At 45.0% G+C, this 26,985-nt stretch overlaps 3 protein-coding genes across 3 annotated transcripts; all 3 read left to right on the top strand.

Annotated features, from left to right (window-relative positions):
- Positions 1–13,033: 13,033 nt before the first annotated feature.
- Positions 13,034–17,433, top strand: LOC109785741 (tau-cadinol synthase-like). Its single transcript, XM_020344334.4, has 7 exons — positions 13,034–13,150; positions 14,407–14,665; positions 14,746–15,118; positions 15,226–15,444; positions 15,550–15,685; positions 16,514–16,765; positions 16,872–17,433. Exons 1-7 carry the CDS (start codon positions 13,067–13,069, stop codon positions 17,160–17,162), a joined length of 1,614 nt encoding a protein of 537 aa, XP_020199923.3. The 5' UTR covers positions 13,034–13,066; the 3' UTR covers positions 17,163–17,433.
- Positions 17,434–21,516: 4,083 nt separating this feature from the next.
- On the top strand, positions 21,517–22,342 carry LOC109785748 (uncharacterized acetyltransferase At3g50280-like). The gene has a single exon (XM_020344341.2). The coding sequence runs from the start codon at positions 21,528–21,530 to the stop codon at positions 22,089–22,091; it is 564 nt and encodes a 187-aa protein (XP_020199930.2). The 5' UTR covers positions 21,517–21,527; the 3' UTR covers positions 22,092–22,342.
- A 2,498-nt stretch (positions 22,343–24,840) lies between these two features.
- LOC109785740 (noroxomaritidine synthase 2) lies at positions 24,841–26,583 on the top strand. The gene has a single exon (XM_020344333.4). The coding sequence runs from the start codon at positions 24,882–24,884 to the stop codon at positions 26,394–26,396; it is 1,515 nt and encodes a 504-aa protein (XP_020199922.1). The 5' UTR covers positions 24,841–24,881; the 3' UTR covers positions 26,397–26,583.
- Positions 26,584–26,985: the final 402 nt, after the last annotated feature.

Here is a 26,985-nt window from a genome sequence, read left to right as displayed (position 1 = left end):
ATAAAAACAGGCTAATTTGGGGGAAAGATAGTAGTGTACGTGCTGCTGTGTATGTGCAGCTATGCAAGGGGCACTTACGCCAGCAGTGGGTTGAGCTGGAGAGAGGACGGGGGATGAGCTGCCTGCCTGAGAGGAGATGTGTCGCCTGGTTAATAGGCTCTGCAGGTGGGCTGTGCTGGAAACATGCATAGGTAAAAAAAAAGGTGTCATATTCCTGGGCGGGCCATGGCCCAGTCTGGCCCCAACAAAGCTCCGCCCCTGCTCGATGCCGAGGAAGTAGTGCAGGGGCCCCAATTCCTTGAGGGCGAACTTATCACGAAGAGGAGCAGTCAGCCGCTGAAGGAGGTCGGAGGCGGACGCCGTGAGGATGATGTCGTCGACGTAGAGCAGCAGATATGCAGTGTCAACTCCCTGATGATACACGAAGAGTGAAGCATCGGAGCGAGTGGACCGAAATCCGAGAGACTGCAGAAAGGCTGCGATACGCTAGTACCAAGCCCGAGGTGCCTGCTTCAACCCGTAAAGAGAACGGGAGAGCAAGCACACGAAGTTAGGGTGCTCGGCGTCGACGAAACCAGTGGGCTGCTCACGGAACACCTGCTCGGCGAGATGGCCGTGCAAGAAGGCGTTGGAGACATCCAACTGGTGCACAGGCCAGGCGCGCGAGACCGCCAGCTGAAGCACGGCGCGAATCATGCCCGGTTTCACAACCGGGGCGAAGGTGTCGGTGAAGTCCATGCCCGCACGCTGCCGAAAACCATGAACCACCAACCGAGCCTTGTAGCGCTCGAGAGAACCGTCCGGGCGAGTCTTGTGACGAAACACCCACTTGCTAGAGATGATGTTGGCACGAGGGGGTCGCGGAACAAGCTGCCACGTGCGGTTGCGCTGTAAGGCGTCGAACTCCTCCTACATCGCAGCTAGCCAATGGGGATCCCGAAGGGCAGCACGAGCGGAGGTGGGGACGGGTGATGGCGTTGACGTCGAGGCGGCGCATAGATACTCGTCGGTGGAGTAGCGCGTGCTGGGCCGAAGCACTCCTGCTCGGGCACGGGTAGTCACGCCAAGTAACGGGGCAGCAGGGCCGGCGGGTGCCGCGGCGGCGGCGAAGGCCGATCCGGCGGCGGAGGCCGATCCGGCGTCGGAAGAGGCGACGGGCGAGGGTGACGTCGAGCCCGTCGCAGGGGTGGCGGGCGGGGTGCCGGGCTCAACCTCGTATGAGGGAGACGGGGACCCGGGGGCCCGCTCGGACTCGACCTCGGGGGAGGGAGTCACGAAGCCAGGTGGTGGCGGCAGAAGGCGCCGTGCCGGGGGGCCACCGGGGCCTGCCGCCACGCATCGCTCCACGAAGGGGGCGCGGGGGCCGGCGCCGAAGGGGCTGAAGCCGGAGGAACCTGAAAAAAAGGGAACACCGTCTCGACAAAGTACACATGCCTCGAGGTGTACACACGATGAGTGACAGGATCATAGCACCGGTAACCTTTGGTGTTAGGAGGGTAGCCAAGGAAGACGCATGGGACGGATCGTGGTGCGAGCTTGTGTGGCGCGGTAGACGCGGTGCTAGGATAACAGAGACACCCGAAGATGCGGAGACCATCCTAGAACGGTGGTGTGCCGAAGAGAAGGTGATGAGGGGCGTAGTTCCACCGAGGGCGACACGGACGAATGTTAACTAAGAGAGTGGCGGTAGCGAGGGCATCGGGCCAAAACCGAGCGGGCACGTTAGAGTGAAAGAGTAACATGCGAACGCAATCATTAAGAGTGCGGAGAATGTGCTCGGCGCGGCCGTTCTGCTGGGAAGTGTAGGGGCAAGTTAGATGGAAGGTGGTGCCGTGAGAGGCGAGAAGTGTGCGAAGAGCAACGTTGTCCAACTCTTTTCCGTTATCAGTTTGGAGTGCGAGTATGGGGCGACCGAATTGGGTGGTGACATAGGAGTAAAAGGCGGTGAGTGTGGCTAAAGCATCAGATTTACGACGAAGGGGAAAAGTCCACACATAATGAGAGTAATCATCTAAAATCACCAAGTAGTAAAGATAGCCCGTGTTACTCGAAACGGGAGATGTCCAAACATCACTATGAAGTAATTGAAACGGAAAAGTGGAAACTGAAGAAGACGCACTAAAGGGAAGACGAACGTGCTTTCCTAAGCGACAAGCCTCACAAGAGTGCTCGTCGAGCTTATCACATGAGAAAGAGAAACTCCTAAGAATTTGACGTAAGACGGTGTGGTTGGGGTGACCCAAGCGAGCGTGCCAAAGGTCAACGCCGGTGATACGTCTCCGTCGTATCTATAATTTTTGATTTTTCCATGCCAATATTCTACAACTTTCATATACTTTTGGCAACTTTTTATACTATTTTTGGGACTAACATATTGATCCAGTGCCCAGTGCCAGTTCCTGTTTGTTGCATGTTTTTTTGTTTCACAGAATATCCATATCAAACGGAGTCCAAACGGGATAAAAACGGACAGAGAATTATTTTGGAATATTTATGATTTTTGGAAAGTAAAATCAACGCGAGACGGTACCCGAGGGGGCCACGAGGCAGGGGCGTGCCCTAGACCCTCGTGGGCACCCCGTAAGGCGGTTGATGCTCTTCTTTTTCCGTAAGAAAGCTAATTTTATGAGGAAAATTTGGGCGAAAGATTCAACCCAATCGGAGTTACGGATCTCTTGATATAAAAAAAACGGTGAAGGGCCAGAGTAAAAAAATGCAGAAACAGAGAGAGACAGAAAGACAGATCCAATCTCGGAGGGGTTTTCGCCCCTCCCATGCCATGGAGGCCAAGGACCAGAGGGGAAACCCTTCTCCCATCTAGGGAGGAGGTCAAGGAAGAAGAGGAAGAAGGGGGCCCCTCTCCCCCTCTCCTCAGGTGGCGCCGGAGCGCTACCGTGGCCATCATCATCATCACCGCAATCTTCACCAACTCTTCCCCCCTCTATGCAGCGGTGTACCCCTTCTTTTACCCGCTGTAATCTCTACTTAAACATGGTGTTCAACGCTATATATTATTTCCCAATGATGTACGGCTATCCTATGATGTTTGAGTAGATCCGTTTTGTCCTATGGGCTATTTGATGATCAAGATTGGTTTGAGTTGCATGTTTTATTATTGGTGTTGTCCTATGGTGCTCTCCATGTCGCGCAAGCATGAGGAATCCCCGCTGTAGGGTTTGCAATGTGTTTATGATTTGCTTATGGTGGGTGGCGTGAGTGACAGAAGCACAGACCCGAGTAAGTAGGTTGTTTGCATATGGGATAAAGAGGACTTGATACTTTAATGCTATGGTTGGGTTTTACCTTAATGATCTTTAGTAGTTGCGGATGCTTGCTAGAGTTCCAACCATAAGTGCATATGATCCAAGTAGAGAAAGTATGTTAGCTTATGCCTCTCCCTCAAACAAAATTGCAATAGTGATTACCGGTATAGTTATCGATTGCCTAGGGACAAATAACTTTCTCGTGACAAAAAGCTCTCTACTAAAACTAATTTAGTTGTGTCTTTATCTAAACAGCCCCTACTTTTTTACTTACGCGCTCTTTATTATCTTGCAAACTTACCCAAAAACACCTACAAAGTACTTCTAGTTTCATACTCGTTTCCGATAAAACGAATGTCAAGTGTGCGTAGAGTTGTATCGGTGGTCGATAGAACTTGAGGGAATATTTGTTCTACCTTTAGCTCCTCGTTGGGTTCGACACTCTTACTTATCGAAAGAGGCTACAATTGACCCCCTATACTTGTGGGTTATCAAGACCTTTTTCTGGCGCTGTTGCCGGGGAGTCATAGCGTGGGGTGAATATTCTCGTGTGTGCTTGTTTGCTTTATCACTAAGTAATTTTTATTTGCTGTTCTTAGTTGTTCTCTATCTTTAGTTATGGATATGGAACACGAAATACCAAAAAAATTAGGTGTACTTGCTGCTCATGGAGATGGGGAACCTCCTAAAACCCTCGATGCCCAATATGTGAAAAATATTATGTACCACTTTGATAATCCTGAGAAAACCTCATTCAATTTGGTAATGGGAGTAACGTTGGATCAACGTGAATACTTTAGGGATTATCGCTTAACACAAAAAGGGAAACTATTATGGGATCAAATTTATATGTTGAAGTGGTATGCTCGGCAAGTATGCTTGAGTTATGATTATACTTGTTGCTCTAGGATGAAGGCTCCACACCTTCCCTTTTCATGCAAATTTAATGATAATAAAACCTTAGCTTCTTATGCTAATGGTATATATGATTACTATGATGTGGAACAAATAGAAGAATTTGTTGCTTTTATGGGTGCTTATGAAATTGAATCTATGTTTAAAGAGTTTGAAGATTTTGATAATGCTGTTTATAGACCTGAAAATTTAGCTATCCTCAAATATTGCTATGAGAATTATGAATACAATTCCGATATTAATGCACTTATTGAGAAAGTCTCCGCTGTCCTAGAAGAGACTAATATTTTGCAGGAATCTATGGAAGAAGAAGTTGGTGAAACTGTGAGCTCATTGGATGAAAAAGATGAGGAGGAGAGCGAAGAACAAAAGGAGGAAGAGCGGATTGATCACCCGTGCCCACCTTCTAATGAGAGTAACTCTTCAACTCATACATTGTTTAATTCCCCTTCGTGCTTACCGAAGGATGATTGCTATGATGACTACTATGATCCCTTTGATTCTTTTGAAATATCCCTTTTTGATGATGCTTGCTATGCTTGTGGCCAAGATACCAATATGAATTATGCTTCTGGAGATGAACTTGCTATAGTTCCTTATGTTAAACATTAAATTGTTGCTATTGCACCCACGCATGATAGTCCTATTATCTTTTTGAATTCTCCCAACTACACTATATCGGAGAAGTTTGTGCTTATTAAGGATTATATTGATGGGTTGCGTTTTACTACCACACATGATGATTTTGATAGATATAATATGCATGTGCTTGTTGCTCCTACTTGCAATTATTATGAGAGAGGAACTACATCTCCGCCTCTTTATGTTTCCAACACGATAAAATTGCAAGAAACTGCTTATGCTATGTATTGGCCTTTACTTGATGTTCATGAATTGTTCTTGTATGACATGCCGATGCATAGGAAGAGAGTTAGACTTCGTCATTGCTTGATATATGTTACTTTGTGCTCACTACTAAATGCCAAATCATTGTTAATTAAAATTGGCTTTGATATACCTTGGGATCCGGGTGGATCCATTACTTGAGCACTATATGCCTAGCTTAATGGCTTTAAAGAAAGCGCTGCCAGGGAGACAACCCGGAAGTTTTAGAGAGTCATTTATTTCTGTTGAGTGCTTTTATAGTGTTTAAAAACAAAAATAAAATAAAGAGGGGAACCCAAAACTTTTCAAAAAGAAAAGTGAAAGTGAGAGAGACGAGCATTGTGAAAGTGGGGGACGTCCTTGAACTTTGTTCATGCCCATGGGAACTTTGTGAATCTTAATTACAGAAACTTTTAAATAAAAACAATTATCCCCTTGTACAATTCCATTGTATTATAAAAATAATGTGCCAAGGTTTTCCTTTAGGATGTTTACAATGCTTGTTGGTTTGTGCGGTGCAGGACAGAAACTTTGGCTGTAGTGCGCGATTTTTAATGTTTTGATGGAACGTCAAATGGTTCTGATTCTTTTTGCACTGTCTTTCTATGCAAATTGTTTATTTTTCCTAATGTTGGCAGGATTTTTCAAGTATCAGAAGTATGGTGAATGTTCAGATTATTACAGACTGTTCTGTTTTAGGCAGATTCTGTTTTTGATGCATAGTTTGCTTGTTTAGATGAAACTATCAATTTATATCAGTGGATTAAGCCATGGAAAAGTTATATTACAGTAGACAAAATGCAAAAACAAAATATGAATTGGTTTGCAATAGTGCTTGGAGTAGTGATTTGCTTTATTATACTAACGGATCTTACCGAGTTTTCTGTTGAAGTTTTGTGTGGATGAAGTGTTCGATGATCGAGGAGGTCTCGATGTGAGAAGAAGGAAGAGAGGCAAAAGCTAAAGCTTGGGGATGCCCGAGGCACCCCAAGTAAATATTTAAGGAGACTCAAGCGTCTAAGCTTGGGGATGCCCCGGAAGGCATCCCCTCTTTCTTCAACAAGTATCGGTATGTTTTCGGATTCGTTTCGTTCATGCGATATGTGCAAATCTTGGAGCGTCTTTTGCTTTAGTTTTTACTTTTCTTTTATGCACCATGCTGGTATGAGATAGTCCTTGGTTGATTTATAGAATTCTCATTGCACTTCACTTATATCTTTTAAGCATGGCTTTATAGAATGCTTCATGTGCTTCACTTATATCATTTGAAGTTTGGATTTCCTATTTCTCTTCACATAGACAACCGCCATTTGTAGAATGCTCTTTTGCTTCACTTATATTTGTTAGAGCGTGGGCATATCTTTTGTAGAAAGAATTAAACTCTCTTGCTTCACTTATATCTATTTAGAGAGATGACAGGAATTGGTCATTCACATGGTTAGTCATAAAATCCTACATAAACTTGTAGATCGCTGAATATGATATGTTTGATTCCTTGCAATAGTTTTGCGATATAAAGATGGTGATATTATAGTCATGCTAGTGGGTAGTTGTGGATTAGTAGAAATACTTGTGTTGAGGTTTGTGATTCCTGAAGCATGCACGTATGGTGAACCGTTATGTGATGAAGTCGGAGCATGATTTATTTTTTTGATTGCCATCCTTTGTGTTGAGGTCGGGATCGCGCGATGGTTAACTCCTACCAACCCTTCCCCTAGGGGCATGCGTCTAATACTTGGTTTTGATAGCTTCTAAATTTTTGCAATAAGTATGTGAGTTCTTTATGACTAATGTTGAGTCCATGGATTATACGCACTCTCACCCTTCCACCATTGCTAGCCTCTCTAGTACCGCGCAACTTTCGCCGGTGCATTACACCCACCATATACCTTCCTCAAAACAGCCACCATACCTACCTATTATGGCATTTCCATAGCCATTCTGAGATATATTGCCATGCAACTTCCATCACTTGAGCATTCATTGTCATATTGCTTTGCATGATCGTAAGATAGCTAGCATGATGTTTTCATGGCTTGTCCATTTTTTGATGTCATTGCTACGCTAGATCATTGCACATCCCGGTACACCACCGGAGGCATTCATATAGAGTCATATCTTTGTTCTAGTATCGAGTTGTAATATTGAGTTGTAAGTAAATAGAAGTGTGATGATCATCATTATTAGAGCATTGCCCTAGTGAGGAAAGGATGACGGAGGCTATGATTCCCCCATAAGTCGGGATGAGACTTTGGACTTTACAAAAAAATAAAAGAGGCCAAAGAAGCCCACCAAAAAAAAGAAAAAAAAGAAAAAAAATATAAAAATATAAAAAAATGAGAGAAAAAGAGAGAAGGGGCAATGCTACTATCCTTTTACCACACACTTGTGCTTCAAAGTAGCATCATGTTCTTCATAGAGAGAGTCTCCTATGCTTTCACTTTCATATACTAGTGGGAATTTTCATTATAGAACTTGGCTTGTATATTCCGATGATGGGTTTCCTCAAAGGCCCGAGGTCTTCATGAGCAAGCAAGTTGGATGCACACCCACTTAGTTTTCAGTTTGAGCTTTCATATACTTATAGCTCTAGTGCATCCGTTGCATGGCAATCCCTACTCACTCACATTGATATGTATTGATGGGCATCTCCATAGCCCGTTGATACGCCTAGTTGATGTGAGACTATCTTCTCCTTTTTGTCTTCTCCACCACCATCATATTCTATTCCACCTATAGTGCTATGTCCATGGCTCACGCTCATGTATTGCGTGAAAGTTGAAAAGGTTTGAGAACACTAAAGTATGAAACAATTGCTTGGCTAATTCCGGGGTTGTGCATGATTGAAATATTTTGTGTGGTGAAGATGGAGCATAGCCAGACCATATGATTTTGTAGGGATAGCTTTCTTTGGCCATGTTATTTTGAAAAGACATGATTGCTTTATTAGTATGCTTGAAGTATTATTGTCTTAATGTCAAATGATAGACTATTGCTTTGAATCACTCGTGTCTTAATATTCATGCCGTGATTAGATTACATGATCAAGATTATGCTAGGTAGCATTCTACATCAAAAATTATCTTTTTTATTATTTACCTACTCGAGGACGAGCATGAATTAAGCTTGGGGATGCTGATACGTCTCCGTCGTATCTATAATTTTCGATTGTTCCATGCCAATATTCTACAACTTTCATATACTTTTGGCAACTTTTTATACTATTTTTGGGACTAACATATTGATCCAGTGCCCAGTGCCAGTTCCTGTTTGTTGCATGTTTTTTGTTTCGCAGAATATCCATATCAAACGGAGTCCAAACGGGATAAAAACGGACGGAGAATTATTTTGGAATATTTATGATTTTTGGGAAGTAAAATCAACGCGAGACGGTGCCCGAGGGGGCCACGAGGCAGGGGGGCGCGCCCCAGGGGGCAGGCGTGCCCTGGACCCTCGTGGGCACCACGTAAGGCAGTTGACGCTCTTCTTTTGCTGCAAGAAAGCTAATTTTATGAAGAAAATCTGGGTGAAAGATTCAACCCAATCGGAGTTACGGATCTCCGGATATAAAAGAAACGGTGAAGGGCCAGAATCAAAAAACGCAGAAACAGAGAGAGACAGAAAGACAGATCAAATCTCGGAGGGGCTTTCACCCCTCCCATGCCATGGAGGCCAAGGACCAGAGGGGAAACCCTTCTCCCATCTAGGGAGGAGGTCAAGGAAGAAGAGGAAGAAGGGGGCCCCTCTCCCCCTCTCCTCAGGTGGCGCCGGAGCGCTACCGTGGCCATCATCATCATCACCGCAATCTTCACCAACATCTTCACCAACTCTTCCCACCTCTATGCAGCGGTGTACCCCCTCTTTTACCCGCTGTAATCTCTACTTAAACATGGTGCTCAACGCTATATATTATTTCCCAATGATGCATGGCTATCCTATGATGTTTGAGTAGATCTGTTTTGTCCTATGGGCTATTTAATGATCAAGATTGGTTTGAGTTGCATGTTTTATTATTGGTGTTGTCCTATGGTGCTCTCCGTGTCGCGCAAGCGTGAGGGATCCCCGCTGTAGGGTTTGCAATATGTTTATGATTTGCTTATGGTGGGTGGCGTGAGTGACAGAAGCACAGACCCGAGTAAGTAGGTTGTTTGCGTATGGGATAAAGAGGACTTGATACTTTAATGCTATGTTTGGGTTTTACCTTAATGATCTTTAGTAGTTGCGGATGCTTGCTAGAGTTCCAATCATAAGTGCATATGATCCAAGTAGAGAAATTATGTTAGCTTATGCCTCTCCCTCAAATAAAATTGCAATAGTGATTACCGGTCTAGTTATCGATTGCCTAGGGACAAATAACTTTCTCGTGACAAAAAGCTCTCTACTAAAACTTATTTAGTTGTGTCTTTATCTAAACAGCCCCTACTTTTTACTTACGCGCTCTTTATTATCTTACAAACTTACCCAAAAACACCTACAAAGTACTTCTAGTTTCATACTTATTTCCGGTAAAGCGAACGTCAAGTGTGCGTAGAGTTGTATCGGTGGTCGATAGAACTTGAGGGAATATTTGTTCTACCTTTAGCTCCTCGTTGGGTTCGACACTCTTACTTATCAAAAGAGGCTACAATTGATCCCCTATACTTGTGGGTTATCAGCCGGCAGCAAGGGCGACGAGTGTGGAGGTGGAGGCGCCGGCGTGCACGGGGTAGAGCTCATCGGGACTGTCACATCGGTGAAGGACCATCCGGGTACGGGCGTCTTTCACAGAAAAGCCAACACCGTCAAATTTAACAGTAAGTGGGTTCTCACGAGTAAGACGACGAACGGAAACTAGGTTCGTGACTAAATCAGGTGAAACAAGAACATTAGACATAGTGATGGATGTGGAAGTGGAGGGAAAGCTAGTGCTACTGATATGAGTAATAGGTAAGGAGGAGCCATTGCCGACAGTGATACGAGTGGGTGTGTGAACGGGAGTGGAGGAGGTTAGGTTACCGGGATGAGCTTCCATGTGCGCAGTAGCACCTGAGTCCATGTACCAGTCGCCTCCACCGACAGAGCTACTCGGCGACGGCGCGGAGTGCTGGGCGGCGAGGAGGGCGGGGTCCCATGGCATAGGTACCGGCGGCGGCGGAAGGCCCCCGTAGGGCGGCACCGGGACGGGCGGGCCATAACCACCGAGGGGCGGCGGCGCCAGTCGGCTGGAAGGGCACGCCGATGAACGCCTGGTGGCAGCGGGGAGAGCCTGCTGATAGTGCGCCCCCGCCCCCCCGGCGTCTTGGGCCCGCTGCTGCTGCAGGCGGCGTCGACCGCCGCCACGCCGGTTGCGTCGGCCCCCTCCCCCTTGCGGGTGCTGCGGGGAAGGCGCTAGTGGCGACAACGGGTAACACCCGGTGGGTGCGGGAGGACGCAACTGGATCGGCGCGGCCGGTGGAGCGGTTCCACCGCAGATGGTGAAGTAGCCTGAAGAGTCCATGAAAGGCGTCAGAAACGGCGGGAGGTGGAAGGGGCACGGCGGCACGGGGCGGCGGCGGCGTCAGAGGAGGACGCGGCGGCAACGGCGGGGAGCGGCGGCAGCGCGCGCGAAGAGGCGCTGTGCGGCGGCGGCGGCAGCGCGGAGGCGCTCGGCGGCAGTAGCGGCTTCGCTGACGAGGCTGGGTGGCTCGGCGCAAGCTGGCAGGGCGATCGCGCGGGCGGGCGAGCAGGGTGTGTGGGAGATTGCGCGGATTAAGCGACGCGAACGGGCGGCGGCCAGCGATGCCAGATGCGTGCGGGTGCGCTCGCGCTAGCGGGATCGAGAGCAGCAGCACCCCACGGCGATGGTCGAGCACGTACCAAGCCCGATGCACCTTGGCTAGCTAGCGATCAAGAAAAGTCAGCGGAGCACCTTGGCTTGGCTAGCTAGCGATTGAGAAAAGCAGCTTGGCTAGCTAGCGAGGCACGGTAGCGTAGAGGACAAAGCAGGGGAGCGAGGCAGTGAGAAGAGCGGCGGCGGCTGGCGCGGGAAGGCGCACGGAGGCGGCGGTGGCTGGATAGCGGCGGCGGCGGCGCGGAGAAGACGCGCGGCGGCAGAAGCCAGAGGAAAATCTAAAAAACTGATACCATGTAGACGGGAAAGTTTGCAATACAATAGACGTGGTATTGATGGGGTGCTGGTGCACATATATATAATTAATACAAAGGAAGGCCTCTACCTCAACTATACAAGTTTAGGAGGTGGACCACAACTCCAATACACGTGCAATACAAAATACATACTCAACAAAAACAATGAATTATTGCAGTGTAGCTGAACCAAAGATCATCTATCACAGGCTTATTAACTGTACTACTTTCTTGAAGGACATGAGATGTTGCAGGGGGTGGGCATGGTTGTTATCTAACTCTGCAGAATTTTGAGATGCATGTCGATCTTTTGCTGCGAATACGTGTCAGAACGAAACCATTCATCAACACTAGACAGTCATGTATAACGGTTATTGATTACTATGTGCTATCTGGTGGAAGATATGTCCGTCTCGATTAGTTTCAGCGCTACGCGTCGATTGTTGGTGTGCTTCTCACGTCGAGTGCTCTCGTGTTGTTGAGCTGAATGTATACAAGAGCCAGCAAGTGTTTCTTGTTACAATGCGTCCGTGCACCACATGTGTGTGTGCTGAGAAGTTGGGATACATGCCGTGTGTTTAATCTTACAAAAACATTGAGTACGTACGATTGTCTACATAGCTTGATGCAGGGAGTAGTACGTATGTTTTAGCCTGCACCAGGGAGGGATAAGTACCACGACTACAACATCGATATATACATGGACATAAGAAAAAGGAATGTTGGGGCCAGCAACAAGGCCCTGCAGCCCGCCACCATCCATCGATCCACCCATTCCATCCTCTTCTCATCTGCTCTGCTCCAGACGAGTCCAACACCAGACGACGGGGACAGCGACGGCGACGGCAACGATGGGGGGCCGAACGCCGGGCAAGGACTAAGACGCGTCGTCCTCCGTTGTCTCCTCTGAAAGCAAGGACTAAGGTGCTTGTGTTTTTTTCCCACGACCACGAGGTGTATGTATACTCTAGTGACCAACCAACAACTCAGTTGCCGAGCGCAAGAGCCAGAGGCCGTTCCGTGGTACAGGCGCGCGCCGCCCATCTCCGTCCGTCCCTCCCTCCTTCCTTCCTTCCTTCCTTCCTTCTCGGTGGATCCATGGAAACTAGTACCAAGTAATGGCCATACATGCAGCTATCGACCACAACTCAGCAAAGACACCAGGCCGGATACGTTGGTGTCTGTGGTCCACAATTCTCTCTTTTCTTCCATCAGCCATAGCCCATAGGATTCCTTCACATAGGTACCTGTCTGAAAACGAAGGGAGCTGCATGTTGCATGTGTGGTTAGCCAAGTCAAGTCAAGCAGAATATGCTCATCCTCTAGCGCTAGGGCATATACAATTGTTTGGTTCATAAGACAGTCTTATTTTAATCCTGTCATGTAATCTAGAGACCACGGAAAAAACATGATGTACAATGGGTTCCCTCCTAATCTTATCTGTAGTGACTAGATATTCCTAAAAATGTGGCGAGGGATTTGTTGCTGAGAGATCTTCTCTTAATTAAGAGGACTGCCCGGACAAGTCCGAACATCCACATATCCTCCTCATATATGCCTTGGATATTAAGATTTGCGGACAACCCGGACAGGACTGGGAAACCTCTATGCGAAGGCTAATGTTTTGTCATCTGTTTAGTATTATTAGGTCGGTATTTACTTCGCTTGTACCTTAATTTGTATTATATGAATGAAACACATACTACCATTGAAAAAAACAAGCACAGCCCCCACCAGGCAGGTGATGTCACTCAATAGAAATGCAGGTGATGTCACTCAATAAAAAACAAGAATGTAGGTCCCGCTAGAGATCGACCGGCTTCGTGTCCGCGTGTATAAATGTTTGCTGGGGGCGAGCAAGCAAAGCACCTACAACGCATAAATTACACGTCCTCTGCATGGCTTCCGGCTCGATGGTGTCCGTCTTTCAGCCCTCGGCATGGAGTGAATTCTTTTCGAGATACGAGCGGAAGCCACCCAAGGCATGCATGTATTTATACATTATTAATTATGTGCTGCTCTCTCATACAAACTTCTTTTCTTTAACACTAATTAGCTTAGCTGGGGTTATGTGCTGTACTTAGCAAGGAGTTGGCCTAATATGTGGAGTCACTTTTCTAGTTTCACTTTTTTTTTCATGATAATACGGGTCTCATTTATATCATAAGGATCATAGTAGAAGCCACGTACATACCGACCTGCCAAAACTGAACAAATAGCAGAACGCTAGCCCTTCTGCTAGCCCCATATCACGTCTCTCACGTGATTGGTCTACGTATACACGGCCGTATACGTACATTGTTGCTGACCGAGGTAAGTTAGCTTCTTCACGTGTACGTGGGGATGTGATTGGTGCATACTATCACATCATGGTTTTTGGACGTGCTAGCTTTATGCGTCAACTTTTGCAGAGGCAGAGTTTACCCTCAGTGCAACAGTATCACCTTTTTTTTTTGCGAGTGCAATCGTATCACCTTCATGCGACGATTGAATAAAACACATTTTATCATAAAAGGGATTTACTACTCCGTACTCGCAATAAGGAAGAGATAGAATGAGTGTCAAAATGTGTGCGCACTAGAATATGGGGGTTGTAAAAACCGCCACCCTAGTTATAAAAGGCGCCCTAACAAAATTACGAGCTGCTGGTTACTAAATTCGAACATCAATTATAAAGATTGAAGAATAACAAATTCAAGACATATGGGCTCACACATTCATTATTTGGAAGTGGCCCCTCTAACCTAGACAAAGCCAATCACAGCATATCAAACGTTGCCAAGATTTGGTCTATACTAAATTTTTCTGTGCAAAAAATGGGCTCCCCGGTTCCCTCCGTGGTGCTATCCAAAAGGCCTATGGCCTCCACCTGACTATCAACACCACAAATTCCTCCTTGAATAAAGTCAAAGTATATGTTTAATATGACCTGACCTTTTTTCTGTAGCCGTAAATGAAAAAAAAATCTAATTAAGCTGTGAAATATATTTCTTGAATTCAAATTTGCAAGTTGTTAGCTTTAGCAAAGTAAAAGTACTCCAAGAGGCTGTATATTTGACATCTAGTTATGCAAAGACAATGTCTACACTTGATATACATCAAAATCGTTGAACATCTGTCAAATGGTTGAATCATCATTTACTGTGATAGCATGTTATAAAGCTTCCATATTGTCCCGTACATTTCATTGATACGCTAACGACTAGTTTGGATAATTATAACCAATAAATTTATGCAGAGGTCAGGGGAGTGGATGAAGATTAGAATCGGTAAACTGAAGGAAGATGTTCAGATGTTGTTTAAGAATTGCAGTAATAGTTTAGAGAGAATGAACTTGGTGGATGCAGTCCAACGCCTAGGAATAGAACACCTATTTGAAATACAGATAGAGACTGCACTAAGTGACATACATGAAAATGAACCCAGTAGCTCCAACCTCCACGAGGTAGCTCTTCGGTTCCGCCTTCTCAGGGAACATGGCCTTTGGGTATCTCCAGGTATCCATCTACACATTTTAACATTGAATACCTTGCAAGAACACTTAATGAAAATGAATTAACATGAATATGTCTTGCAGATGTATTCAAAAAATTTAAGGGCGAAGATGGAACCTTCAATGAGTATATAACAAATGATCCAAAGGGACTCCTATGTCTCTACAATGCATCATACATGTTAACCCATGGCGAGCCAGAACTGGAAGAGGCCACCTCTTTTGCAAGGCATCATCTAAAATCAATGGCACCCAGCCTTAGATCCCCTTTAGCAGAGCAAGTCAAGCGTGCCCTTCATGTACCACTACCAAGGACCTATAGGAGGTTGGAGGCGCTGAGCTACATGCCAGAATACGAACAAGAAGCAGAGCACAATCCAATCCTTCTAGAGCTTGCAAAGCTGGAATTTAACCTCCTCCAGGCTGTCCACTTGAAGGAGCTCAAAGCTATTTCTGAGTATGTTCACTGATATATACCCAGCCAATTATATCACTATATATACATACGTATGCTTCATTGGAATTACCTATCAAATTTGTTAGTATACATGGATTTTTTTCCAGGTGGTATAGTGATCTTAAGGGATACGTGGGGCTAAGTTTTGCTCGGGATCGTGTGGTGGAGTGCTACCTTTGGGGGTACTTTTTGTTCTACGAGGAAGAGCACGCGCTCCCACGGATGATCTTTGCCAAGTTATTTTTTCTGCACATACTGTTGGATGACACCAATGATGTTGGTGCCACCTTGGAGGAGTATGGGAAGCTCGATGCAGCCATACAAAGGTTATCTCTCTTGCCAATCTCTGTATATGTGGTGAACAACTATTAGTTCTAGCGACAATAGATGAATTGGTGGTGCTTGTTTGAACTAATTAATTTGTCACGCAGATGGGAGGAGAGCGCTGTTTCTCTTGTTCCAGGATATCTCAAGAAGTTCTATAATAAACTGCTAATCTGCTTTAAGGAGTTCGATGATGAATTGAGACTCAACGGGAGATACTCGATTGATCACATCAAGAAGGAGGTACAAAATTATGTATCTTAATATCATTTTTGATTTAGAAGACATCTATTGATTGCACATGAGCGTAACAAATGTCCCGTCACAATCATGTCGTAAAAGATTTCTGGTGGCTTTTAAACATGTCTAATTAATTTTAGCCCGCAATGATCGTACATTATATATACATTTTTAGTAAAACTAGGTTAGGATGATTCTTTTTCAACCAGGGAAAATAAAATAGAAAGGACCAAAACACGCCTCACGATTTTATTTAACAGAGCTCAGAGATTACTCTTTGGCCCCATCCTCCCCTAAAGGAGGTACTAGATGAGTTTTTGAGTTAGTACTGCGGGCGGGAGACTAGTAATGGATGATGCTAAAGAGAAAGAAAATGTCTCTCTGCTTGCCTGACCATTTGCTTCTTTGAATGAACAACTTCTTCAACTAATGTACCTCTGTGGAGCATAGAAATTTTATGATCTACTAATGATTCGAGATGTAAGTAGAAAGTGTAGCCATTGAGAGACTCGTTGCTTGGGGCATGAGGATCGTTGGGACGTTGTTGTCGGGAAAGCATCTAAGTGAATATAGTATTTATGGTCTGTTCCCAGACAAGACAACAGAAACCATACATATAGTTCTTGGTCACAAAACAGTCAGTGTTGTAAAAATTAACCAGTACTAGTTTGTGCAAAAGGCACATAGATTGGCTGGAAATTCGCGTAAAAAAACATGTCATGCTGTTTGTCTTGGGAAATCATTTCTATGTCTATTTTTGAAAGCATATTAATATAAAAAATAGTTGTGTGTTTAATTAACCGCTACCTTTGCTCGTGTGCATGAATGCAGTTTCAGCAGTTATCTAGTTGTTATCTCCAAGAAGCTGAATGGTTGCACAAAAATCACAAGCCCAGGTTTGAAGATAGATTGCATTTGGGTGCCATGTCCATAGGCGCGATAGAGCTATGTGTGTATGCGATGGTTTGCATGGGTGATGAAATGCCGGAGGGAGCACTGGAGTGGGTACTTGGATACCCTGATGTCGTCATGGCATGCGCCAGGATTGGGCGCCTAATGAATGACCTTGCTGCTTCATCCAAAGTATGTTGGTAAACATACATATATGTGCAATTAACTATATTGATTTGTAATTGGCTAATCTCTAGAAAATATTGAATTAGTTAAATTAACGGAAACATTCATGCAGCCCCGGAACAACAGGGACGTGGCCAACTGCGTGGAGTGCTACGCTAGTGAGCACAAGGTCACAGAGGAGGTCGCCTTTGCTGCCATCGACTCGATGATAGAAGATGAGTGGAAGACCACCAACCAAGCTCGATTCAAACATGGTCATGATCTGCTGCCTGCGGTGCAACGGGTCATCAACTTCACTCTCAGCGGGCCGGTGTACTATGGTGATAGGAAAGATGCTTTCACCTTCAGCTCGCATCTTGAAGACATCATCAAGAGCCTCTTTGTCAATCCCATTCCCATCTAGCTACTACTCTGTGTACCTCATACAGACATGCATTAAGTATTTGTTTTCTTATGTACCTTCAACTTCTGTTTGTTTTCCATATCCCGTGTTTAATTAGATCGGTCATGTGTCATGTGTGTACACGTAGGATGCGGAGGTTGGGAAAAAATAAAGGCGTACCGAGCTCATGTTTCAATGTGTGTGACATGTACGTATGTGTTGCATGTCAGATGAATCGAAATGTTTGCACGTATGGAGCCTGATAAATTAGTACTGTGTTTGATTTGGCAAATCCACAGTCCAGTTCTTACTAAATCGTGCGCTCATATCGCTAAATTTATGTGGGAGAGGAAGATTGTACCATTTTCCGGCTCTGCTCGTATGTGATTCAGATTTTCAGTGACTGGTTGGTACAGTATGTATGAGCCCTTCAGTCAATTAAGCTCATCAGTTGATTCTTTTACAGTGGAGAAGTTATATTATCTCCTTTCATGTAACTTTTCCCTAAAATACTTTTTGAACACAAAATAAATAAGGCTGCTGCTACAAATCGGCCGGATGATCCTCACACGGAATCAGCCGGTTGCCTAGCCACCCTATCGATCCATAAGTCCACTTTGTCAGCCGTCTGATTCACCCAATCAGTCCATCTGTCTTTTTATTCGCGTGGGTGCTGAGGCCATGACGCACTGTTTCACATGTTATGTTACGTGCATCAACTCCAGAAAGCTAGCTAGTTACTCCAATATTGTTGCAGCAACCGCGCATGAACCAGGTACGTACTTATAATTCAGTCAAGTATGAAGCCATTCATGCTGACTATACATTGTAGAAAAAGCTAGCTACAATGCAGCATCTTTTTCCGTATATCATTTATTTACGTTACGTGCATATTTAGTCACTTACCGGCCAGTGCTGCAACAACGCAGTGGTGCTGCGACTGCCATCGACGTGTTGTGTGCCAATGCTGCGAGAGTGCCGCCGTGCTACTAGCTGGTGCTTCGACGATGCGGCCGTGCTGCAAGCCGGCCAATTGGACCTCCAATATGATCGATCTCTCAGCTAAGGTTAGCACTATATGTATAATGTAAAATACTATTAATCATGTTTCTTTTTTGATCTTGCGAGTCGAAAATACTACTAATGACATCTGCCAATTTTGATCTTGGGTGTCAAAATATTAATCTCATACATATTTTTTCGGTTTTCTAACATGTGATGCTAATTGGGTGACTTGTAGTTTAGCAGCTATGAAGAGAGAAGCACCGCCAAATGGCATAAAAATGAATTCATTTTTTAACCATGTTGCTTTGAGCTCTCGGAGTAAATGGTAGATGGCGGCACTAAATGATAATCTATGTGAAAAGAAAATTAGCAGCTAAGATATCTTTTGATAAATAAAAATCATAATATTAGCGGACTTAGAGGCAAATTTATGCTAATACAGTGAAGTAGTCTGTCACGTGAAAAACGTGATTCAACTTCAATCAATATAACACCATGAGCGGCTTGCTTTCATGTGTTAATCGCTTGGACGATGAAGGTGAATAGTTAGTTAATTGGAGGACACTTCAATCAATCAATGAGACGCCTAGAGTACTTGCTTTCATATGATAACTAGATGGATACCCTGCACGTTGTCGCGGGACATCTAGTAGTCTTGTTACTGCTAAACGTCTTGGTTTCAATAGATGATAAAAGTTGTCTTCTACTAATGGAGCAGCGATCTCTTTTGGGCGTGGTTCGCAAGAAATTGGCATGTGTTCGAGTACTCACGAAATAGGACATATCGTTTTTTTAGTGGAACATGATAGAACTTTTCAATTAGTGTTTTGAAGGTTAACTATATTGCCATGTAACATTGAACATCGGTTGTTATATATATATACACGGATACTAAAGATGATTTGATAAACATAAGTATTTGTCAAAGGCATATGTTGCCCAGGTGATTTAATTTTGCAAGTTGAAGATTAATATTTTTTAGAGTACCGCTAAAAGTAGTTGACAACCATCATCCATCGCAACATGTAGAGATTTACTTCAATCTTCCCTTCATGGCCAGTCAGACAAAAATTTAAATCCAATCAGCACCTTAGAAAAGATAAATAAAAATATCAAAGATACCAGCAAAATCATACATTTGTTTATAATTTGTTAAATCAAACTATGTTGCAACTACTAATAAGCAAGGTACTATATATGGTAGTTGATATACTGATCTCCACTTTGTTTGAATGCTCAAGAAAGTTGAAAGCGTAAAATCAAAGAGACCACTACTACCGAGATTGGAGGTGATCACCAGGAAGATACCACTTACTCTTCGATGATATTAATTGCAAAGGCACGCACGTAGACGGCTTTTGCCAAAATCCTGACGGGTTGCCTGGTGTTGTACCCAGGCCTCCAATCTCTCTCTTCTTCTGTTAAAAGACTGTTGACGTCAAAAACTGCATGGTTTTCTCAAATGAAATAATTGAGAAATATATTAAGAATTATGTAGTGGGGATTGATGTTTGCAAATTGAACGCTTATGTGGATAGTGTGCATGTACAGAGAATTGGGAGTAGTGAGGATCAACTTCTTAAAAAAGTAAGATTAGCTGGAAGATAACAGTGAAGTAGTTTGTCACGTGAAAAACGTGGTTCAACTTTAATCAGTATGACACCATGAACGTCTTGCCTTCACCATTTAGTTTCTTGGAGGATGACGGTGAATAGTTTGTCACCTTCTATCCAGTTGGTATCAACACGGTTCAACTCAAGGTTTTGGGTACCGAGCAAAAAAATTAGTTACCATGCGATAACCGCAAATCTCGGTAGCCCAAGAGAAATCGCCTTATCAAAACAAAATCCTGAAATTTTGAATTTAAATGAATTTTGACTAAAATTTGGACTCACTTTCCCAATCCAAAATTCGTTCAAAACATTCGACCGGTAACCGCCCGGTATTTTTTGGTTACCGTGGTAACCAAAAATATCGGTGCCCGGCCAACAAGTTTTTTTTATCCCGGATTCAAACCTTGGGTCAACATCAATCAACCAGGCGCCATGAGCAGCCAACTTTCACCACAATGAAGTTGAATAGTTTGCCAGCTTCCGACTGGCGTCAATATGGTTCAATTATTAGTGAAACGGCACAAAGTGGCATAGTTTCATCTTATATTTAGGGATGGTGAATGGGATCCAACCCCTTGGGTCAAATTCAATCAATGAGGCCCCATGAGCGGCTAGATTCATCTGGTGATTTTTGTTAGGAATAAGCCACGAGGGGTTGATCAGTGTGTGTGTGTGTTGGTCGAGCCGGGCATGGGTCCATGGCCGTGACAACTGTGCGTGTGTGCGTGTGCGTGTGCGTGTGCGTCGTGTGCCAGTTAGAAACTAGCATGCACAGAGTTTGTTAGTGGACGTGCATGTGCAGGTAAGTCATAGGCATTGATCGCGGGAGCGTTCGGCATGATCCAGCGGCAAGCTCGGACGATTTGCGGCTCTTGCGGTAGAGCAGATGGCTCACGACGAGAGGAGTCCGGGTCTTGAGGAGCTCGGGCGGACGTGAGCTTGAGGGTCCGTTGGAGTTAGTTGCTTAGCGAGTCAGGTATAAAAGGTCGCCATGTAACCTGTGTTTGTAGTCAGCCGGGTATGTGCACAGATTAACAAAAGTGAGGCGCCGTTCGTGCAGCGAGGCGTTCGTCCCCGGAAAAACCTTGTGTCCAGTGTGTTCCTTATTCCATTTCAATCTGAGCGAATGAGAGAGAGAGCTAGCTAGCTAGCTAGGGTTCATCCCAAGGTTTGTCCAAACAATTTCTTGGACGATGAAGCTGGGAATGTTTGCCAGCTTCCGATTGGTGCCAACGTGTTTCAATTATTAGTGAGGCGCCACAAGTGGCATGGTTTCATATGCTATTTGCAGACGGTGTTTTCCCCCCATCCGGGATCAAAAAACTTGGGCCAATTTCAATCAACGAGGCACCATGAGTGGCCAGCTTTCATCTATTAATTGCTTGGATAATGAAGGTGGATAGTTTGCCAGTTTCCGGTTGGCGTCAACGTGGTTCAATTATTGGTTCAACTTCAATCAAGCAAGACACTGTACGAATAGAGAGATCGAGATGTCATGGAGGGAGAAAAATATGGAATGAAACTTATCAAGTACTTATTACCAAATCTGTCAACTGACACCTGCTTTGGAGCGCAATGAAGTCAGTAGTATAGTTATGTTGACACAGCGTGTGTGCACATTGCTCGCTGCTAGCATATGGCCAGTTTATGGGGAGCGCTACTGGGTTATTTGATCTACAACTTGCCCTCAAGTACATAAGAAGGGGAACAAGTAGCATGAGTGCCATGGAGATGGGCAGGATCCACATTGTTATCCGTAGTGTGGGATATGCTGCCACTTAGATTTATCTTCAATGGACATGCTATGGCAACGGTGTGCCGAGCCCGGGGGCTGGCGCCGGACCGGGAGACGAGGCTCATCCTCCCGGTGGGATGCAGGACACGTGTGAAGGGCATTCCACAAGGTTACATGGGCAACGCAATTGCCGGTGCGGTTGCTAAGCAGCCAGTCGGCGAGATTCTAGGGGACGGTCGGCTGGGCTCGACGGCCTGGCTACTGAACCGTGCCGTGGCATCGGTCGACGAGGCGACGGTGAGAGCTGAGCTCGCGTCTTGGTCTAAAAACCCCAGCTTAAGATATGCGCCTGACTTACGTGGAGATCCTGCCATTGTGGTATTGAGCGGCTCGCCGCGGTTTGATGTGTATGGCAACGACTTTGGCTGGGGCAGGCCGCTGGGTGTCCGGACCGGCCCGGGGAACAAGCTGGACGGGTTAATCACGGTTTTCGAGGACGGCGGAGGGGCCGGCGGCATGGAACTGGAGGTGTGCCTCGCTCCTCATGTTCTCGCCAGCCTCGTCGCCGACCAACAGCTGATGAACCCGTCGGTCTAGAGGAGGGCAGAGATGGTCATGATGGTTCCGGTGCTTTATTTTCTTCCTGCACTTTTGAGTCTGTTACGTCCGCATATTAAAATCATCCCAGCGTCTTAGTGTGTCACCTAAACAAATTTCTTTGCCTAATCCATAGTACTAACGAATCATACAACGACATATTTTGTTCGCAAAATTTCCACACATAGTTTTTGATAGATATACCAATCAAATGGCTTATCATTTGAATACTTTCAATATGAAAATCAAAATGAGAATTATTTTTTTCTCAGAATTTAATCTCATTTGTACCCTCTATTTCTCTAATAAAATAAAATTTACAGCTCTATGCTCTAAAAGTCCCAACCCCTTTGAGGTCAAGGCCCATGCTTGTGGCCATGGCCGGCGACGAGGCTCGGCAACCCTCCCCCGCAGAACCAAGTGCCGAGAGGGCGGGCGCCGCCGCCACCGACTTATGTCGTCCCGTCGCCATCTTCACCGGTGCCGGTACCTTTCCTTAATTTGCCACCACTCCCCTTCGTGTACCATTTCCACAGAAATAAGGGTGGGCAGCATCGTTATTCTCTGTGCATTTCGATGGAGCGTGATGAAAAATAGCTTCCTATACGTATTTAGCTATCTTGACTTGAAAAATTATATTGATAGGGACAGGCCACCTGTTCATTAATGCTGGCTTATATACAAAAACAATCCCAACTTGCCCCAACAATAGCTAGCTAACCTAACGCACCAAGGCGCTGGCTTAAAATCAGTAGCAATTTGAGAAGACAAGAATATTACTATTGCAGCTAGCACCAAGCAAGCAACAACTTCGTATTTATATGGACCAAGCAACATGTAGAGGTGGCTGCGAAAAACAGGAATGCTACTGTATTCTAAGAAGTCATCGCACCCTTGTCCTAATTTATCTTTTGTTGTTATCTTCTGTTGTATATGATACCAACTTGATTAAGAGTGAAACCATATGTCAAACATTTATTTTATTACTTTTTAGACAAATTTTATTAGTTAGGTGACTGCAAATCAAATGATGGCCGGCAGCAATACGGGCCAAGTTTAGTCAATTAGCCCACTCATTTCCCCACACGTAGGCAGGTAGCTACAGAAAACTTAACTTAGTTCCCTCAAAATAAAATAGATGAATATAAAGCCTTCACTATGTTATTGTTGTGGCGGCTAACAAGCTAGTAAAAACTATATCTTATTTAACATGAACCAATCAATATATAGAGTAGACTGCAAGAAATAGCTAGACTGCATGCATCATACTACCAAGTCTTGGTACCCTTGTCTTATGTTGTCTTTCATCATTATCTTCCGCTGTGTATGATGCCAACTTGATTAAGAGTGAAACTATATGTTAAATAATTATTTTATTAGTTTTCTTTAAGGCTATGACCAACAGTCGCTCCTATTGGTCATACGTTCATTTCTTCGAATCAAACTGCCTTTATTAAGGGTAGGTACATTTTGGAGAGCAAGGTTGTTAGAATCGTGATTCTGAATCGGATCGGAGCTCTGATGGCAGGATCGCAAATCGTAGAATCTTCACTACCAGGATCGTAAAAACGTAGATTTTATGAACCAAAATCGTAGAATCAAAGGGGTTAGTTTGGATCGTAAAGTCGTAGAATCATACAACAGAATCGCGATTCTAACAACCTTGTTGGAGAGTGTTGTGATGGCCCATGAGGTCATTCATGAGGTTAAAAGATCTGGATCTTAAGGTCTAGTGCTTAAATTGGACTATGAGAAAGCTTATGATAGAGTTAGTTGGGACTTTCTTTTTGAAATGCTTCACTCTAGAGGATTTGGCCCCAAATGGATTGCTTGGATCAAAAGTACTTTAGTTCATAGCACATTTAGTGTGAGGATTAATAATACTATGGGTCCTCACTTTGTAGGAGGGAAAGGGCTCAAACAAGGTGATCCTCACTCCCCTTTATTTTTTAATCTGTTAGCTGATGTTTTTACTAAAATGCTCCAGAAAGCAGCTCGTCAAGATCTAATTCATGGGCTTCTGCCTCAAGTAATTCTAGGGGGTATGTGTACATATTAAGAAAAGTGAGGCGTCGTTCGTGCGGCGAGGCGTTCGTCCCCCGAAAAACCTTGTGTCCAGTGTGCTCCTTATTCCATCTCAGTCTAAGCGAATGAGAGAGAGAGAGAGAGAGAGAGCGAGCTAGCTAGCTAGGGTTCATCCCAAGGTTTGTCCCAACAATTTCTTGGACGATGAAGGTGAGAATGTTTGCCAGCTCCCGATTGGTGTCAACGTGTTTCAATTATTAGTGAGTCGCCACAAGTGGCATGGTTTCATATGCTATTTGCAGACGGTGTTTTCCCCCATCCGGGATCAAAAAACTTGGGCCAATTTAAATCAACGAGGCACCATGAGTGGCCAGCTTTCATCTTTAATTGCTTGGATAATGAAGGTGAATAGTTTGCCAGTTTCCGGTTGGCTTCAACGTGGTTCAATTATTGGTTCAACTTCAATCAAGCAAGACACGTATCAATAGAGAGATCGAGATGTCATGGAGGGAAAAAAAATTGAATGAAACTTATCAAGTACTTATTACCAAATCTGTCAACTGCCACCTGCTTTGGAGCGCAATGAGGTCTAGTATAGTTATGTTGACACAGCGCATGTGCACATTGCTCGCTACTAGCATATGTCCTATACTACCAATAGATAGATAGAGATGCCATAGAGGGAATTTGTCTATATATATGAAACCATAGCATGTCCATTGAAGATAAATCTAAGTAGCAGCATATCCCACACTACGGATAACAATGTGGATCCTGCCCATCTCCATGGCACTCATGCTACTTGTTCCCCTTCTTATGTACTTGAGGGCAAGTTGTAGATCAAATAACCCAGTAGCGCTCCCCATAAACTGGCCAATACTACACATGTTCCCTTCCTTTGTGGCCAACCTCCACAACATGCCTGCCTATTTCACCCTGGTCCTCACTGGATCAGGCCACAACTTCAGGGCGCACGGTCCACCTGGGACGGGGATGCGGTTCTTCGTCACATGCGACCCTGCGAACATCCAACACATTTTCACTACCAACTACCCTAACTTTCCAAAGGGTGCGGATTTTGCTGCTATCTTCGATATCATGGGCGGCAGCCTCTTCACCATTGATGGTGAGCCAGCTCATCGGATGCGCGCCAAAGTCAAGGGCGTGCTCAACGGCCCGCTGTTGGTGGACAACCTTGCGAGTTACTGCATCGACAAGGTAAAGAACAGCCTCCTCCCATTGTTCGCCCACATGGTGAGCATTGACGCCCCTTTCGACATGCAAGAAATGATGTCGAGGTTTATGTTTGATCTGTCTGCTACGTCTCTCTTTGGCGTGGACCCTGGCCTCCTATCCTCGGACTTGCCTCCCATGGACGTCGCAGTCGCCCTGGACACGGTCATGGAGGTGGGATTTTTCCGGCACGTGATGCCAACTTCTTGCTGGAAACTGATGAGGCGGCTAAACATCGGCCCCGAGAGAAAGCTCAGCATGGCACACACAGTGTTGCGAAGCTTCGTCTTAGAGATGATGGAGAGGTGGAAGAACAACACATGCCATACTGGTAATGACCACAGTGGTGTGGATATTATGCCTCCATTCCTCAATGATCCTGACTATGCAGACGATGAATTGGTGCTTGCGATGATTATCAGCTACTTGCTCGCTGCGAGGGACACAATTACAGCAACCCTGACATGGGTCTTCTACAACCTTGCCCAGAACCCTAACGTCATGTCAACCATCCGCAATGAACTCTCGCCCATTGCATCAGGCAAAGCAGCATCCAGTGCAAGTACCATGGTGATCTTTGAGCCGGAAGAGACAAAATCTCTAGTCTATCTAAGAGCCGTCTTGTATGAGACTCTTAGGTTGTACCCTCCGGGGCCTATTGAGTGCAAGACGGTAGCCGCTGATGATATCATGCCGAGTGGCCATAAGGTGCGCAGTGGCGACACCATCTTTATTTCTGTCCACTCCATGGGAAGAATGGAGGGACTGTGGGGCAATGACTGCCTCAACTATATTCCCGAAAGGTGGCTCCCAGACGATGGCAGCCTGAGGTATGTACCATCTCACAAGTTCTTGTCTTTCAACTCGGGTCCAAGGATATGCCCCGGCAAGGAAATTGCGATTATGCAAATGAAGACCGTCATCGCCTCAACATTGTGGAACTTTGACGTGGAGCTGATGAAAGGGCAAAGCATACAGCCCAAGCCGTCTTGTATACTGAAGATGAAAAATGGGCTCATACTTAAGATGAAGAAGCGGCAAATGTAATAAACGAGTACTTACCGAGCACTTTGACATTTTATGCTTCCCACAACCACATTATCGTCGAATAATAAAGGCATTCATGCATCGAAATGTATCTTCTTCTTTTTTTAGTGAAAACAACCAATGTGTTGCAATTTATTACTTTGTTGTACGAGACATGATATAAATTCATCAACCGGTCTTGAGTCCCTGGTAATTGTGTCCCTCCCAGCGAGCAAGTAGTTGATAATCATCGCATGGTCTTGAGTTCCTATGAGTAACTTCTGAAGCAGTTCTCGCATCTCATGGGTTGCTCTTGCAACTCATGAGGCGACTCTCCGCTGCCGCCATAGCGAATCTGCTCCACGCGCTAACTGAAGTTCCTGGGGCTTGATCTAGGCCTTTCACTGCTCATCTTCATCCTAAGCCGCCGGATATTTATATTTCTCCGCTGAGCCAATACGTTATCCTAACTAAAGAATTGAACGTCGGTAGTTCAGTTTTCTGAATTTGCAAGCTTTCCAAGGATACACATGCCTTGCAGCAACTAGTAATGAATATGTCGAAGTTGAATGCAAGGCAATTCACTATTGTCATGGCTTGGGTTCCAATG

This window comes from Aegilops tauschii, chromosome 2 (genome assembly GCF_002575655.3).
Source record: "Aegilops tauschii subsp. strangulata cultivar AL8/78 chromosome 2, Aet v6.0, whole genome shotgun sequence".
Lineage (NCBI taxonomy): Eukaryota > Viridiplantae > Streptophyta > Magnoliopsida > Poales > Poaceae > Aegilops > Aegilops tauschii.
This window is presented reverse-complemented; position numbering and strand designations above follow the sequence as displayed.